Source organism: Scomber scombrus, chromosome 24, assembly GCF_963691925.1.
Source record: "Scomber scombrus chromosome 24, fScoSco1.1, whole genome shotgun sequence".
NCBI classification, from domain to species: Eukaryota; Metazoa; Chordata; class Actinopteri; order Scombriformes; family Scombridae; genus Scomber; species Scomber scombrus.
This window is the reverse complement of record NC_084993.1, coordinates 10,064,410-10,081,283: the sequence shown is the minus strand read 5'-3', so window position 1 is coordinate 10,081,283 and position 16,874 is coordinate 10,064,410. Positions and strand designations below refer to the sequence as shown.

Here is a 16,874-nt window from a genome sequence, read left to right as displayed (position 1 = left end):
CCTAACATCCACAGCCTTTGCTGAATAAAGGGCACATTACTTCCTGCATGGTACACATGTTGGCATTGGGTGTATGTTGTGCATTTCAGATTCACCCAATATGAATGTAATACATCTGTATACTGGGAAGTTTGTGACTGTTGGTAGCACTAACTGGAAGGTGTTAATGAAAGTGTTAACCTAGTCATGATAACACATACAGTGCCTTAGCTGGTGGACTATTTCAGCATAGAAAGACCGACATTGCCATATCTACAGCCACTCCCCGGACTAAAAATATCACTGCAAAGGATCATAAAAGAGATCATATCCCAGAGGGGGAAACCCCATGACAAGTTAGACGTGCCATAACCAAAAAGCTATACGGTATATTACGAGCTTCTGCGGCTTCTATGCCTTACAGATAAGTAATTCATGAGGAATTCTTCTCTCTCTTCTAGTGAGAAAGGAGAGGCAGACAGAGAAAGACAGAAAAATCAAATGGAAAAGTAAAGAAGGTTGGAAGAGATGGAGAAGACAGGGTGGAAAAAATGGAGAGCAGACGACAGACTGCTCGACAATGAAACATTAATAAGCCCGCTGTGTACAGAATGGGTAATTCTGCACCTTTCTGCCAGACTGATTTCCTGCTGTAAAAAAATGGAATCATGCTTACGCTACTCTGTGTATAAAAATCAGTTAAATACATTTTCACATTTTTTTTCACTGCAGTCATGTACATTTTTGCAGAATTTCCTCAGGCTTCATAAACACAAAGCTGGCTGCGAGACAATGAAAATGTCAGTAAGTTTCCCCCCTCCGACGAAAAAGCAAAAGCAGACACTTCCCTCACAGAAACCAGCAGAGAACTCAGCAGCCGTGCGCTGGAATGTATAACTCGGAGCGCTGTTGCGGCACTCGATTTGTCTGATATGCCGGGGGAGTGGGAGGAATTGGCAGACGTACATGTAGATGAGGAGGACATGGGGGAGGACTGAGTAGCAGAAATAGAGGCGTGCAGTGAAGATAAGCATGAGCCTTACGCTTATTTGATGGGTACAGCTCTAAGTAGGCTTTGTTATCTGAGTCTCTTGATGCTTGTTAGCAATATGAAATTAAACTATTTCTGAACATTTTCCAAGCTCGTAACAGCAATGGAGCAAAGTTTCTACCATCACAGACGAAGAAAATTAAAGAAAGTAGGAGTAGGAGATGAAAAGTAAGAGAGAGATAACTTCATAATCAGTTTAAAGCATTTGTCTTTAGGGCATAAAGTGTGACCAGGATATTAAAAAGCATCCATAAAAGAAGAGAGGATGCTAAGGAAGGGAGAGGAGGCACAAGTGACAGCCAGGTTCTCATATCCTATAATTATAGCACTGCCATTGCTTCTCCTCCCTTCACCTCCGCGTTCGGTCCCTTCTAACCCCCCAGCCTCTCACTTCCTCCACACAGTGGCTTCTTTACTCCGGCACTGTCATCTGTCATTTTCTTACTACTGCTCCTTTTACCTCCTCCTGCTCCTCCTTGAGGGATCTGGGCTACTTGACGTATAAGCTCACCCATGGGAAAGGCCTGTTAGCTCACCCGGCAGGGCAAGTCCATCTGCACACTGCTAGAGAACCAATGCTTTGTCACACAACTGCTCAAGCAAGGAAAAAATCCAACTGAATTCAGGCTGAGAGAAACTAAAGGTGCTATTTGTTGCATTTCAATAACTCTTTCTAGATTTCTTCATATGAAGTAAGTGGACTGCTTCCAAAGTAAAGAATAATCATTCAGCCCTAATATTGTGTTCCTAATATTCTGTCCACCCTTATATTTAAAAAGATTACATATCATGTATTTTGCCCTTCATTTGATAAGATGTCTGTTAATATAAGGCTACTAAAAACTTCTTCTTACTACTTTTGCCAAAGCTTATATAAGAGAGCTCCTGCAGAATGTTCAAATATAAATCTATATTTAATTTCTTCCTCACACTTTCTTCATCATTTATACATTTACTGTCCCTTGATAAATTACCTTACAAAAATTTGAAACTGAACAAACATAATCACAAGGTCAGTTTGGTCGCAGTCATATCAGATGATCTTCATCAGCAGTTACGGAGATGTCATGAAATTTTAGATGATCAAATTATTTATTTTTTTTCTCAGCACTTAAATAACTTTTTGTCCTCGTTTTCTCGACCTTGAGAACAGCCGTCAACAAAAACAATCTCACCAACACAAGATCCATTTAGTAGCTCCTCTGCTTGTGCCATGAAGTCATTACACTAAATCTGCCCCTGTTTAAATGCAGGACAGAGACTGGAAGAGGCTGAAAGTCAAATATTGATTTTGTTTTTCATCTGTTCATCATTAAAAGTAGACATATCATGTTTTTTGTGATTTTTTTCTGTCATTCATATACTGTTATGATGTCAGATGGCTATGTTAAACAGGGTTGAAGTTCCAAAACTTGAGTTGAACGTACTGTCTGTATAATGCTTCCTGCAAGTCAAAAGTCTGGGCTACAGTCTGCACTGAACACTTTGTTTGCAAACCTCTACTTCCCCATTGGACTGACATAAAATTGTTCACACAAATGGCTTTCCAGTCTGTAGCCTTAGTTGCACATATACTGTACGGATGTATTTGAGAAGTTGGCATTTTGACTACAGAATGAAAAGAAGTCGTGAAATCCTTCTGGTATTGTTTGTTTATGTAGCCTCCTGAGTAGGTGGATGTCTGCCGAGGGCCAGCTTCCAAGAGCTAACCAATCAGAAAAGAATGGGCTTATTGGGAGGGGGCCTTAGGGGCTGAATAAAGGGACTGTATAAGTTAAGTAAGTACAAATAAGGAGTTCTTTTAACTGTAAATCAGGCAAATATATTCCAGTCCAGCCCCAGGAAAGAAATATGGACCTGGAAATGTGAAGAATATGTCCTCCTTTCACATCTCCAAAGTCATAATCCAGGCTAACATGCTTCAAGTTTTGTTTTGAAATGTTGAATAACCTTTGGTCAAGCCCCAAAATCAGACTAGAAGCTCACTCAACCCAAAGTGTCTTTTATGTTCCCCGAAATCCTCAGTCCATCCAGACGAGAAAAGGGGAAAGCCGAGGAAAATCTCCATTCACATCCTACAAGCCGGGCAACATCCACACAACAACTTTTAAGTGGTGAATCAATATTTCACAAAGTCCCCTGCGCTACGCCCTGGGCTGCAGAGGGCCTTCACCAAACAATAGGATCCTGACCTGCATTATTCATCTCTCACTCATTCACTCCTCTCTGACTCAGACACACAGCACACAGGGGATTCAACTTTCCTCAACTAAACTTCAAATAAGAAAACCTTTCAAAACATCGGCCTTTCCATCCTCGAATCTGCGGTATTTTGAGTTGCCCCGTACCATCCCTAATAATGTTAACCATGTTGAATAATGCATTGCTGATTCCTATCTCAGTCTGGCTATGCCAAAAGCCCTTAGTTCGACCGAATGTCAATGAGTAAAGTAAACAAAAATTCACTGGTAATATTTAATTTACAATCTAAAGTGATTTCATTGATTTGGTTTCCAGATGGTGAAAATTCCAATTCACCACATGAACTCATTTTGCAGCATTAATGTCCATTTGTTCCTGAAATGGGTAAACAATCATCCTGCAAATATGAGTAACAGATACAGAATCTATATTTAGATGTGTGTGTCCAGTCACCTCTAAATCTAACTTTGGGGATCCAATAAGCGTAACTCAGTTATTTGAAAAGAGAAAAAAAGGCTGAAATACTGGCAGCAGCATTTTTAATGAACTTGACATTTAATGCTTCATGGCTTTTAGTAGGTTTCCCCTAATGTCTTTTCATAACGTGTAATTAGGCACGGACCTTAAATAATGTGTGCGTGCAAAGGTTCCTAACAGAGGAGATGAGGATCACTCTGCCTCAATCAGTGTATTATCTCTGCTCCACACCATTACTGAAGCCGGCTACTTAATAGCCTCTGAATTAGATGTGGGACTGATTGCACATTGAGTATGAGTGAACAAGGGCAGTGGATGTCAACACCAAAAGTGACTTTAAAGAGCAAAGTGACAGACACCTGTGGAGTGATCACCCTACCATGCCCAGCACATGTTTCATGGTATGATGATAATAGAAGCACCTACAGAAAGCACATACATTGAACTATATGCTGATGATATGATCATTTCAAGCAATGATTGTTAGTTCTTCACCCGATAAATGGCAGTATTATTTTTTGTTTAAGCATTTAAAACAACACATTTGTTTTTTATTATGTGTAGCTTAATGGCATCATCAGGGTTACTGGGGTCTACACATCTTTAAAAGAAAGCCTGTGCTACAAACTAGTGGCATAAAGTTTGGAAGAAGTTTGAGAGAGGGTTTTAACCTGGCAGGGAGACTGTGAAACACTATCGAGTTACATAATGAGAAGTATAGGATCCAGTGTTTAGAGAACCATACTAAACTAAAAGTCTATATATCTCCACACTTGGCTGCAGAAATGTCTGTTTGCTTTATCTATGTTTTGCAAGTTAATGGCAGTGTCATGCTAAATCACTGCAGTGCAACTTTTAACCAAGTAGTTTCTTCAACCATGACCTCTAATCTTTACCAAGTAGTTTTGATTGTTTAAACTTAACCAAACCAACAGCTAGCCATAACATTGCTCCACCAACATGGCACCATGCCCTGCTTTCTCTGTGTGAATGTGTCCTGCTTTACAAGGGCAGCAGGTGAAAGAGGGGTGAAGTGACCTCGGTGGAGCTGTTTGGACGGCCGTATCGCAGGACACGGCGTGAATGCAAACCAAATCATCAGCTATGATGCTGTGCCAGAAACTAACTACAGACAGCATTTTTTTTACACTATCACAGCTCTGCTCGCAGCACAGTGTTGAGGAGGATTCAGCAGACACCAGCTGGCAACCAGGCTCAGAAGATCATCCGCTTTAAAAGCATATTTGGATGTTCAGTTCATCAAGATTTTCAAAAGGTTCTTTTGAAAGTTGTGTCCTAAAAAAAAAAAAAAAAATCTGCCTGTCAAACACTTTAGCGGCAGACCAGGCGGAAGCTTAAAGACATGTAGGAGCAAATGTGATCAAATGCACACACTTCAAATCATTTATTTGGTCACACTATAAATAGCATCTCTGGGAGGACTGTCAGTTTTGCTAACGTCAACATGCAGCAGCATAATGTTGCATCTTGTTATCACTGTGCTGTGGGAGATTAGTGACTGCACAGGTCACATGCGTGTCAAATGTAATAATATATGTCATTATATGATGTTTGGATGATGTATTCATTACCGCATTATGTACTTTAATGTATTATTTTGTGAGATATTAGAAATGCAAATACTGCGCAAAGAGCCTGTATTATCTTGCTTGTGTTCATTCACACACAGTTAAAGTGTGCTGACTAAATTAAGGGCACCAAAAAATTGATATCAAAGATCTATCTCCCTTTCTCTCTCCCACACGCATACCTCCAGTATGAATCACCAGGCGCTCAGATTTAACAGGATAGAGTGAGATTACAGTCTTCAAGGACAGCACAGTTTCAGTTTAATGACCTTCACATGTGGCCTAAAGTAGTCTCCGCATATGTTCACATACAGTATGTGCATGTACTGTATAGTGGTAGAATGTATGTATAAATGTCCCAACACTGTGATATACGTCCACTGACTGTGCCAACCTCACAATGTATGGAATGCGAGTCTCTTGCTGAACAGCTGTCTGTGTGGCCACCAGTGAGAGTGAAGGGAAGATGATTTGTTTTAAAATGTAGTCAGCAATCATTATCACAAACAAGGAGTCATAAATTGTATAAAATGATATTAACTATACAATCGCTGAGTAAGTCCTCCTTTCAACTACAAATGACAATGAATCAAAATCTATCTAAATACTATCTGCTGAGACTGCAGACTGAACTTTCATGTTCAAAGTCAGAAAACGAACTCATACCGTCACTAATTCCTAGTCATATTTTTCCAGGTTCTGATCTGAAGTTTTATGGTTTATACACATTTATTTTAAACATTTTATCAGTCTTTTTTTTCCATTTATTCATTCTTTTTCTTTTTTACTCTTATATCAGCAGTACTTCCTTCCTTCCTCCCTATCTACTTAAACTAATGACTCATTGATTGCACCTATGTCTCTTATATGTAAGTGACCTGGGGCCTTTCATCTGTATGCACAGAAGGAGATCAGACAGGGAAAATGTTTGCTATTGATTTGGATTTTACTTTTGCACAAAGCAAAAAAGAAAAATACCATTGATTTGAGACTTTTTTTCCCTACTCACTGCTGTTTTATCTCCTCTTGAAATGGATGAAACAGACCTTGACTTGCTTTTTCAGTCCCATTCTAGTCAGATGCAACATTCATGAGACCATTGTTTGCCAGCCTAGAAAACAATGAAGCATGACCTTATTAGTAATCCAGTTGAATGGAAATAACAAATTGACTGTGGCAATTTATCTGTCAGGGTTCCCTCGCAGAACTGGGCCATGCAGTCAATGGATCGGCCCATTACGTTTTATTAGCGTAAGCTGCTTCGAAAGGCCGTGTATGTGGGTGTTGATGTGTGCCTGAACATGTGTGCAGCATGCCAGTGCATTTCCGCTCCGGGGGGCAGATCAGTATATGTCATGGTTGGTTGAACAGTGCCCTCCTGTCACAATGCTGCAGTAGTCACAGTCATGGATGAACACACACTGCCCCCTTACAGTAGCTCTTGTACAGTCACATGGAGTCTTACACATGCACCAGCCTTGTATGAAGTTTAATTACAGACCTTTACGACACCCACATTGTTAACTTTGTTATTTGTAACATTTATCTCTGTTGACCAATCCATCTTGACTCATCATCATTAGATCAATATGTATTTTTGCAGCATTTTGAGTCCTTTTCCATCCTGCAGTACTTTGTTATTGGATGCAGTTCGGCCATGGAAACTTCAATTTATGTATTATCCAAGTTTATTTAACATATTACACAACAGAAGCAGTGCAGTTTTTTTTTTTTTTATGGCCACTTTCTTTCTTTTTCTTTTTTGAAGTTAGCATGCTATCCCAAAAACCAAAACAGATGGCAAATTTTAATGAAAATTTGGTCGAAAAATAAGCCAAAGGAGAAGAAGGATGAAGTGATCAGATATTGTGCAGAGCCAAGGATATTTACAAAAAGGCTCTGAACATGTCTACACGAACTAAAGCTTACTTGAATTAAAAAAAAAAATATATATATATATATATATATATATATATATATATATATATATATATATTTCCCTGGCTGTCTATGCAAATCCAGCTTTTGATACTATTTTCTGTTGACTTCACAGTATAGTGCAGCCTTGATGGAAGTTTGTGCTCGAGGTAAAATATGTGCTTGAAAACCTAAACTTATGTTGGTTTCATCGATCTATTGTCTATGAAAGATAACTTAATGTAGTTGTGGGGGAATATATAAGGATTTTCGACTGCTCAGTTCGTTTTTTCACACAAGTAAAACCAGGTCAGCAACCTTTTCTCCCGTTTCCTAACATTTCTATCTTCAGGCCAGTTTTTGGACTGCACGAAGCAACACATGAGAATGAACCAACTGTTCCTGCTAATGAGGACCTTGTGGGTACAAATTCCTTTCAGGACGTGTGTGTGCGAGTGTTTGTGGGTGTGTGCCCGTCCATGTGTTTCCGTAGGCAAAAGAAAGACTATTGGGCATGTTCAACTGCTGTTTTCATAAAACAAACATGCGCTACCTCATATGCCCCTCTCAAATGTGATAAAACCAACTGAAATCCACATTTTGTTTACTGCCATGCATGAATACTTAGCTCCCTCCAGGAGTGGCACTGAACTCTTGTGCTGGCAATTACAAGTGTCTCTGCGTGGATGAGTTCGTGCAAAACTATTTGTGCATGTGTATTTTTCTGGCAAATTGTCTTTTAGTTTGGCCAACTGGATAACGCTACCCCTGGCCAAGTCATTAGCCACTGAAATAAAGCAGCTTTGTTCTGTTGTCATGGTCCAAAAAATTCTATTTAAAATCAGGCACCCTTCCAGAAAATGACAAAAACAGGACAAAAGGAAACAGAAGAAGCGCACTCACGAGCAAATTCACAAAAGGATTGCGTGGCTTTGCGGTGGCTAAACCTGCACAAATAAGACAAATAGAATCCATGTAATTTACAAAGCACCCACAGAGCAGTGGGCTCCTCTTTGGCCTTCACCAACAAGGCCCCTCTTGGTTTAGTGTGCGGCATATGGCTCGTGTTGAAACAGTTACTCCAGATTGTTCCAGGCTAGCCTTCAGGTCTTTGGACGTTCTATGTCGGGTCTTTTTACACATTTCGTACCAACTTTCAAAGATTTTTCTCTGCGATTTTGCTCTCCCCTTCTCATCTAGGGAGGTTCTTGACAGTTGCATGCTGAGCTAACTTATTAACATTGTGCACGGTTGAAACAGGGATACCGAGGTCTTTGGAGATGGCCTTGTGCCCTTTAGAAGTCTTGTGTTTGGTGATTATAGCACTCCTGGCGCACAGGAACAGGGCATAAACATTGGCTTTTTAAAGTATCAAAGTCATCATTCATTTGCTTATTCGAGTCATATGGCCACTGACAATTTATCACAGTTGAGTCTAATTTCTAATTTAGCATAGGTTTTTCCCAACTGATTTGAAGGGTGCCAATACCAAACGTGTTCTCATCACAGGTCATCAAATACCAACACTTTGCCAATACCCCTCAGCAGTAAGAACAGGCTGCAGTACCAATGATGCAGCCATCTTTCACTTTTTATAGTTTTTCCTACTATTATTTTTATTATTAAATTATTGTTTCTTTATTTGCTACTCTGTACCAAACATTAGTGTCAAAAGCCCAAAGCTGTTTCACTACATTCGTTTTTTCAGAAGATATTCTATATTATGTGCTTATGTAAATTGAATGGGTGCCAATAGTGATGACCAGAAGTGTATTTAAATTAGTTAGTATGCATACAATTTATCCCAAATGAGCCTTGTTGCAAAAAACAGTGCAATTGACAAAGACTAGCTCTACATGCAGTTAGAGTAAAATTGTTAGCATCTTTAGAGAGTTACTGGTAACTAAGGGGTGTCACACTCAGACTTTCCACTGATCGTAGCAACAATGATTGTAGACAGGTGAAGGCATTGTCATGCCAGGTGTGCTCATTTAAATTACTTGCCTGAAGTTTTGAGGATCTGCACTCCATTGGTTAGGACTTGTATCATGTGGTCTGAAAATTAAAATGTTCTTTCCCTCTGCCGTTGTCCTACCTACTGTGTTCTTGGCGCGAGGGCGATATTACACTTTGCCACATGGGTAATTGTAATCAGGTGCTTAACAAGGGAAAATTGCACTCAGCTGCAAAACTTCATGGGTGTGTTTGCACTTTGACTTTCGGACCTTAAGACAGGGCAGATAGCGGTTGCAAGTGATGTGCACTCTGTGGTGCTATCAGCAGACACAATGCATTGGTTGTGAATTCAAGACTCAGTGTACAGTGTCTGAAGCAAGCTGCCTCTATGTCTTCACTGATGACAATTAATCAAAAGCTGTTCAAGGAAAACATGACACACTCCTTTCAAACATCAGTACACAACAAAACCTTAATTTTGTGTTGTGAGTGAAGGACACTGCAAAAAGAGTGCATTTCCTCTTCATTCCTCTGTGGTATAACTGACAAAAATTGAAGGAAAAATGGTCCCCTGGTTACATTTGTGGGTAGAAAAAGTGTGGATCTGATTGTGAGATGCAAGAAAAAGATTCCAATTACTTTCCAGACAAGAACTCCTGATAACCTGTTGGGGAGAGAATGGAATTAAAGATAAATGATCAAAACTGGAGGCCCCAAATCTTATAGTGTTTCTTTAGAAGGTCCTGTTGGCACTGAGAAACTGACTTTATTCTCATTATTCCCCAAGTCGATTAAGAGGAATGAGAGAAAGCATATTGCGCATTGTGTCTAATTCAATTACTAGCTCACTCCATCAGTCAGTCAGTCAGTCAGTCACACACACACAAACACACACACACACACACACACACACACACACACACACACACACACACACACACACACACACACACACACACACACACACACACTCTCAAGTCTATTTCCCATCACACACATAGGTAGACACTCAATGCTAATCCATCACCTTTTCCAATGTGTCTAATGGTCTGCTAGCCATTGAGTTCACCTCTCTCGGAGTCTGTAAGGTAATTTAATATGCTATCAGGCTGGCCTGAAGAGAAACCCAAAGCCATGAAATCTTTTTAATCTCTTCTTTTTTCATTCCCATTCCCTTTACTCTTCTTCGCAGAACCATTAACATTCCCACTGCTCTCATATTAGTCTTGTTTTTAAACTTTGTTTTGCTCAGACTCACCTTCGAAAACTAGTTTGTGTAATTTCATTTAATATCAGTTGTTGTGTGGCCTTTATGTCTCCGCCTCAAAAAGCTATTTGAGGCTCTTGACTGACCTCTAGTGGCACAATTGGGAAGTTACATTTAATATTCTTAAAATCCTGCACATAATTTGTTTTCTGAGCTGCAACATCTTCCAGATGAGGTTTCCCAAGCATCAGTCACATTCAATTAAGGTGAGTTGCTCAATAAATTAATGATATTTTCTATTTAGCTGCCAAATAAATCAAGAAAACATAACATTAATTGAGTTAATAGTTTACAGCCACAGTCGGCCTTGGCTTGCGATTTCTGGAGTTCCCCTGCAGGAATGTGACTTTATTTTTCCACAAGAGGCTCTATTATTTGGCGTTGCGATGATAGTCATGGAATACAGCCACCTCAAACACAGCTAGATAATTTCCTGTGGATGCTGGGCCGAGATCTGCTGACTTGTGATCGTATTTGCATCAGCTTCACACTCATCAAACCATTCAGTGACGGTTTATTAGCATGTGCCTTTTTCGATTAAGGGGTTAAAAAAAGGAAAAATGGAGGAAAAAACATAACGAGCAATCACACTTGTTGACTTGCTTTGGCTTAAGCCCTGCATATACTTTTCTGTCTTTTTCAGAGATGACTCATATGACCATCTGACATTTTCCATTTCTCACTAGAACACTGCCTCTATTGTTTGCACCACTTCACTCACAGACGTGTATTTTTCAGGTGTAATAAGGGGTTTACACCATAGCCCAACTGCTGTACCCCGCTCTGTCAACTTTTTGAAGGTGACACTTTGAAACTGCCAGCTCACACCTCAATTTGACATTTACAGCCGAGTGAGTCAGAGCTGCTTTTTCTTTTCTGTCCTTGCATCTCCAGCCAGAAGCACAGCCGTCAGGGTTAAGGAGTATGAAGATGACATCTTTTGCTCAGACTTCCAGGCTCGCACTGCATTAGTCACTGTCCTGCTGGCTGGTTGAGAATTTTTCATGGCTCCATCTCCCCTTCTATCTTCTACTTCCTAACTTTAAGCACTCTCAATGTGTCACTTTCACTCCTCATGTTACCAAAAGCTGCCAAAAAAAAGACATATTAGAAGAGTGCTACAAAATTAGTATTAGTATTAAAGTATTAGTTTGTGTCTCACCTCAGTAGTTCATAGTGTTATTGAAGCATACGTGATAAGTGCAATGTGTCTGTATGTCAGAGAGCAAGAGGGCATTGTGAGTCCTTGAGTGCACCACTAATGCAAAAATTACACTGCAGTGACCACAAACCACACAAACAACACTGGTACGCCACCCACCAGCAAAAAATGTCTCAGCAAACCCTGAACCTTTTTTTGCATTGCAGGCAGACACACCCAGTGTATGCTGTAATGTCTTACTCTTCTGGGATATTACAATGTACTGAACCTTTGGATCTTTAAAAAGGAAAAGGATACAGCATGTGGCCTTGCAGAAAATATAACCCTGCTACATGACTGTAAAAAGGTTTTTTGGAGAGTTGTCAAGTGTATCATGCCAAGAGGGCATTCCTCCTGTGCTCCTTGATGAATGAGTTGTGCAACGTGTTTGTTGTGTGACAGTAGAACGTTGTGAGGTTGGGTTATGGCATCACCCAGTTCAGTGGTATACTATCTGGGTTGGCTGAGCTCTCTGCTGTAGTGGCCTTAACTACACGTAGTAGGTGGACTGCAGTGATTAACCTTTAGCTGGTCAGGATCAGTGGGGCTTGGCCTGAAGTTATGAAACAGCAGAGCGTTCATTCATATGGCTTCAGTCACTGTGCCCATAGAGTCCAGTGGATGTTGGACCCTGTGTGTGATAGAATGAAGGTTATGATATTGTAAACCTAATTTTATAAACACATGTGAGAACTCCTCCATGTATGAGCCCTGTCACTCCTACGTCTATTCAGGTAGGCACATTGTGATTGGACAGTGATGTTTATGCAAAGTTCAGCAGGCAGATATGCATGCAATTGGATGAGAGTATTACCCATAGAGTCCAGCAGAGGGCTTTGCCTAAGCTCATAGAAATAGGGTTACAATATTTAAATCTTAATAACTACCCACATTATTATAAGGAACTATATACGGTAATACCTCTAAATAAAAAAATAGCAGGAAAATCAGGTGTAGTTGATGGCATTAACGATGGCAGCATCTCATTTCATTTCAACACACTTGTATTGTGCCTGCTGAATGACTGACATGGCTTGCTGAATAGATATATTGTTATTGTTATTAGTTACATCTGTGCTTTTCCTGCTAGGTGACACCCTGGGCCAGATAGGAGATGACAACAACAGACTTTACCTTAAAAGTATTAAAAAATATTTTGGTGTAAAATAAAATCAGCACTATATAAATATGTATATCAAAGTGAAAGAGGCAAGTTTCTTCTGGTTAAATATTGTACTATTAAAAAAACAAAAAAATATTATCTGGTTTAGTTAATTATGACATACTCCATTGTAAAATTATGGAATCACTCACAATGATATAATAAGACATAGTACTGTACTATCAAATTACTGTTGATATGATATATTATACAACGACCTTTGTCCATATTGTATGATCACACACTACTTCTCTGTTTCCAAACAGGCCCTCTGGCAAAGCACTCACTCCAAAAGAAGATGTAAACTTGATCATATTTAATTCCATCGTAGCATATTGATGACACGCAGTACAAAAAGCAAATACCAGATATTCCATTACAACTTGGACCCAGTAAACCCCACCAAAAAACATCAACAAAAACCACCATAGCACTAAGTTTCTCTTAGTTTCATAGTGAAGTCAACAAGACAAACATGATCATGTTTTGGGGAGACAAATCTAGGACCATTAGGATTCTTCTTCTTTTTTTTTCTTCTTTTTTCTTCTTGAATAAAAATCGTTATATTGTATTTATATATTACAACACTCAGAACAGAAAAAAAACAAAGTTATACAAAGAAATTCACAAAATATGAACCTTGAGAAACAACCTTTAAGAGCAAGACCTATGGCACGTTTATTTCCTCACACTGATTTACATATTTTCACAAAAAAGGTGCTTATAACCGCAAGCTTTGATGCTAAATTGAGCACAGATGGATCCCATGGAAACAATGCACTGTGGGAAGCAGCAACATGCTAATGCACATGTTCTGACAATAGATGGCGCCAGAACCTTACCACAATCCTTCTTTACTTGTGAGGCTTTCTCTTCCATCAATCACACACAAGCAAATCAAAGACAACATGAGAATATGTCAAATTATTTCTAGTGTGTCTCCAGATTTAATGCTGAAGTGGCTTCAGATGAGCAAATATTACACCATAACTTGAGAAATTGTGAAATATTTGCCTTCAAATACCCACTTGACTGTAACATTTGAGCCAGCTTTGTTGTGGGTGTTGATAATACAACATAACATATTCAAAAAGGTTATTTCTACCCAAATTAGTAAAATATTGGATTTGAAGTGATAAAAATGTAAAAATATGAGAACACTTTTTTCAGCACCTCAATTGGACCACTATAAAATCATAACAATTCCTATCATTTTAATGTTTCTTGAAGCCTCTCAGACATGCAATGGGTCTGCACACAATTTTCAAAACATTTTAAGTGTTTTCAAATTTGCTCAGGAACACATTGATGAAATTTTCTATGTCACATATTTGTAGTGAGAGCAAACATTCACTAAATCAAATGATGGTACATCACTGTTCTTCATAGACAATAAATTCTTCACATCTGCCCTTTAAGACATGATTTGAAAAGGGTAAAAAAAAAACACTTGAAACATACTTAAACGAGGTGTCTGGATCTTATGTATGAATACTTTGTTTGTTACATTGCAATTTGATATAACTCTATGAAATGAAACACAACCGCACGATAAATATCATGAAGTAAAAAAAGAAAAGAAAGACAGAGACTTTGGCACAATCGGTCCTGCAGTGCAGCAGGTGGAAAGAGCACATATAAGCAAATTTACAGCCGCGTGCTTTATAATTAGATCTAATAAGTGAAGCATTTTACATTCACAGCAGTCTGATAAACACCAACATTTAGACTGCCTGTTAAAGGGTTGACTTACTTTTAGGTAGATTGGCAAATTATATACTTTACATGTCAATTTACATATATATATATATATATATTTTTATGTATGGTTGTCAACCGTTTGTGTATATATACAGTCAAACATAATGTGTCCTCGAAAAGTAATTTATATTTGATCATTTTCGAGATGCAGTTCTGTGGCTGAACTACATTAGAAGTACACACACACAATTCTAAATTTAGCAGCAACTAATGCGTACATCATAGTGTCTGTGTATGGAGACATTTTATTTAAAAATGTTTTTTAAAAAAAAGTGAAATGAAAAGAAACAAATATTTTTCCTATTGTTTTCCATTGAGATATGGAGACTGAACTAAACCAGAATAGAAAATATGGTCGTTGTGAAAGGAGACGTTGTATTTTTTTTGTTTGTTTGTTTGTTTGTTTTTTTGTTTTTTTGAGGTATTTCTGGTGGACATTTTTTAACACTCCCAGCTCTTTATGGATGAAACATATGGGCTAGGAACAGAAGCAATGTTTTAACATCTGTACAAAACGAGAAATACTAGTGGCTCTTGGATGTAAAAGTCTTTGTAAGGCAGCAGCTGCACACGTAAACAACAACGCCAAGGCGCTAAGATGAAGGAGAAGTACGGGAGGAAAGGAAGAAATCCATGGATGAATAGATGAAATGCAAGCTGAGAGAAAATATGAAAAGTGTGGATTAGGTGTGAGTGTCAAAGGGGAAAAGGTTTGATCTTGCCATTGATTGGCTAGCAGAGCAGAATCTCTTTAGTTACTGAGATACTGGAGTTCATGGTCAAAGCTCACACCAGTGTTTCAGGCAGTGTGTCAGCATTGTCTGAGGACAGCAGTTGCCAGATTTGCCACCGGTCCCGCTGCCAGTCTTGCCACTCGGGGCTCTGCGGCACCATTTGTGCCTCTGTTGTCGAGGCTGAGTTATTCTGTGCCGTGCTCGGCCGCCCGTGCTGCAGAGGGGGCCGCTGAGCCGTGGCGAGCTGAGGTGAGCTCTGTGAACTAGCCAGTCGATGATGAGCGTTATAAGGGGGGGGACAGCGGCCGTCGGTGAGCACGGCATCGCTTTGAGGTCTTGAAGTATGGTTGACCCCAAGTCCGCTTGCTCGCTGGAGGCCCTGTGTGCTGTTCAGGTGTGACGTCACAGGGGCGTTGATGTTTAGCTGCAGGCGTGGTCGCCCTGTGTCTTTGCCTACATGAGGGCTGGTGCACACTCTGGTAACCGGCGGGTGGGGTCTGCACTCAGCGATGGCGGGCACCGTCTGAGTACGTTGTGCAGTCGGCTGCTGCCTGCCATCGCCATGGAGTCCGTCAAGGCCCTCCTGTGAGCTGCGGGAGCTTCCCTCTGACATGTTACCATAGGAACCTAGAAACAGAACATCAGCTACTGTACATCAGTGGAATTCATTATAGTTTAAAGAATGAAAAGGAATACACTCATTACTTAATAGTAGCTGCTTGGAATGAAAATGTGGAGATCTTTTATAGACAACACTTATTGAATATATGAGGAAATAATGAAACTATGAGTATGAAAATTAGATATACAAGTTCAGTTTTACTACACCATCTGTAGATGTGCTGGATTAAATACTTTGGTAAATATGCAGAAGTCAAAGATCTTAAACATCCACTGAATAATTTTTGCAGTTAAACCGCAATAAAGTGATGCATATTCACTAAATTGCTGCAGCTGTTCAGCTCTTAGTACTGCTGGTTTTCTGTCCCCCCAGCTAATTAATTAGTTAAATGCATTCACCTGGCATCACAGGTGTATATTTAGTAGCTAATTAGACGGCTTAAACTGAATAAAAATCATCAGGGGTTTGGTTTCTGATGGCCAGCACAGAAGCGACTGTGATTTCAAAGTGCTCTTTATCTTCAGCGTCCTGCAGGTTTCTGTTCCTCCCTGCTAGTTAAAACCTACAGCAGATGTCAGGCACAGACCGCCCTGGATCATTAACCACTATGAACAAAATTTGCAGAGGACCTGAGTAAAAGGGTTTACCTGTGTATGGCTGGTCTTTGAGTGCTGGTTTGAGAGTAGAGTGCCACGTCCCCCAAATGTTAACATGCTCCTCTGATACAGCATCTGAAGGAGGAAAAAAAAACTTGGTAATACAGTTGACAAAAGCCCATGAAGCATGAACAGACTCACTTCCTAATTTTCTTCTGCATTGCCAGCAAAAAGCTTTACATTTAAAAAAACACCAAGACTAAATATGAAAAGCCAAAAAATGAGAGATGTTGCTTTCTTAGTATGAATACAGAACGTAACAGTTTATTTCTGATATTAAAAAATCCTGTTATCAGCTCA

The 16,874-nt window shown here is 39.5% G+C and overlaps 1 protein-coding gene across 1 annotated transcript in view; it reads right to left on the bottom strand.

Moving 5' to 3' along the window:
* Positions 1–13,126: 13,126 nt before the first annotated feature.
* Positions 13,127–16,874, bottom strand: part of LOC134006660 (rho GTPase-activating protein 6-like) — an 81,810-nt gene continuing 78,062 nt past the window's right edge. Inside the window, exons 13-14 of the mRNA XM_062445607.1 lie at positions 16,566–16,637; positions 13,127–15,923 (exon numbers count right to left, since the gene is read on the bottom strand). Coding sequence (XP_062301591.1) covers positions 15,349–15,923; positions 16,566–16,637 — 647 coding nt within the window. The 3' untranslated portion in view covers positions 13,127–15,348. The remainder of the gene's footprint in view (positions 15,924–16,565; positions 16,638–16,874) is intronic.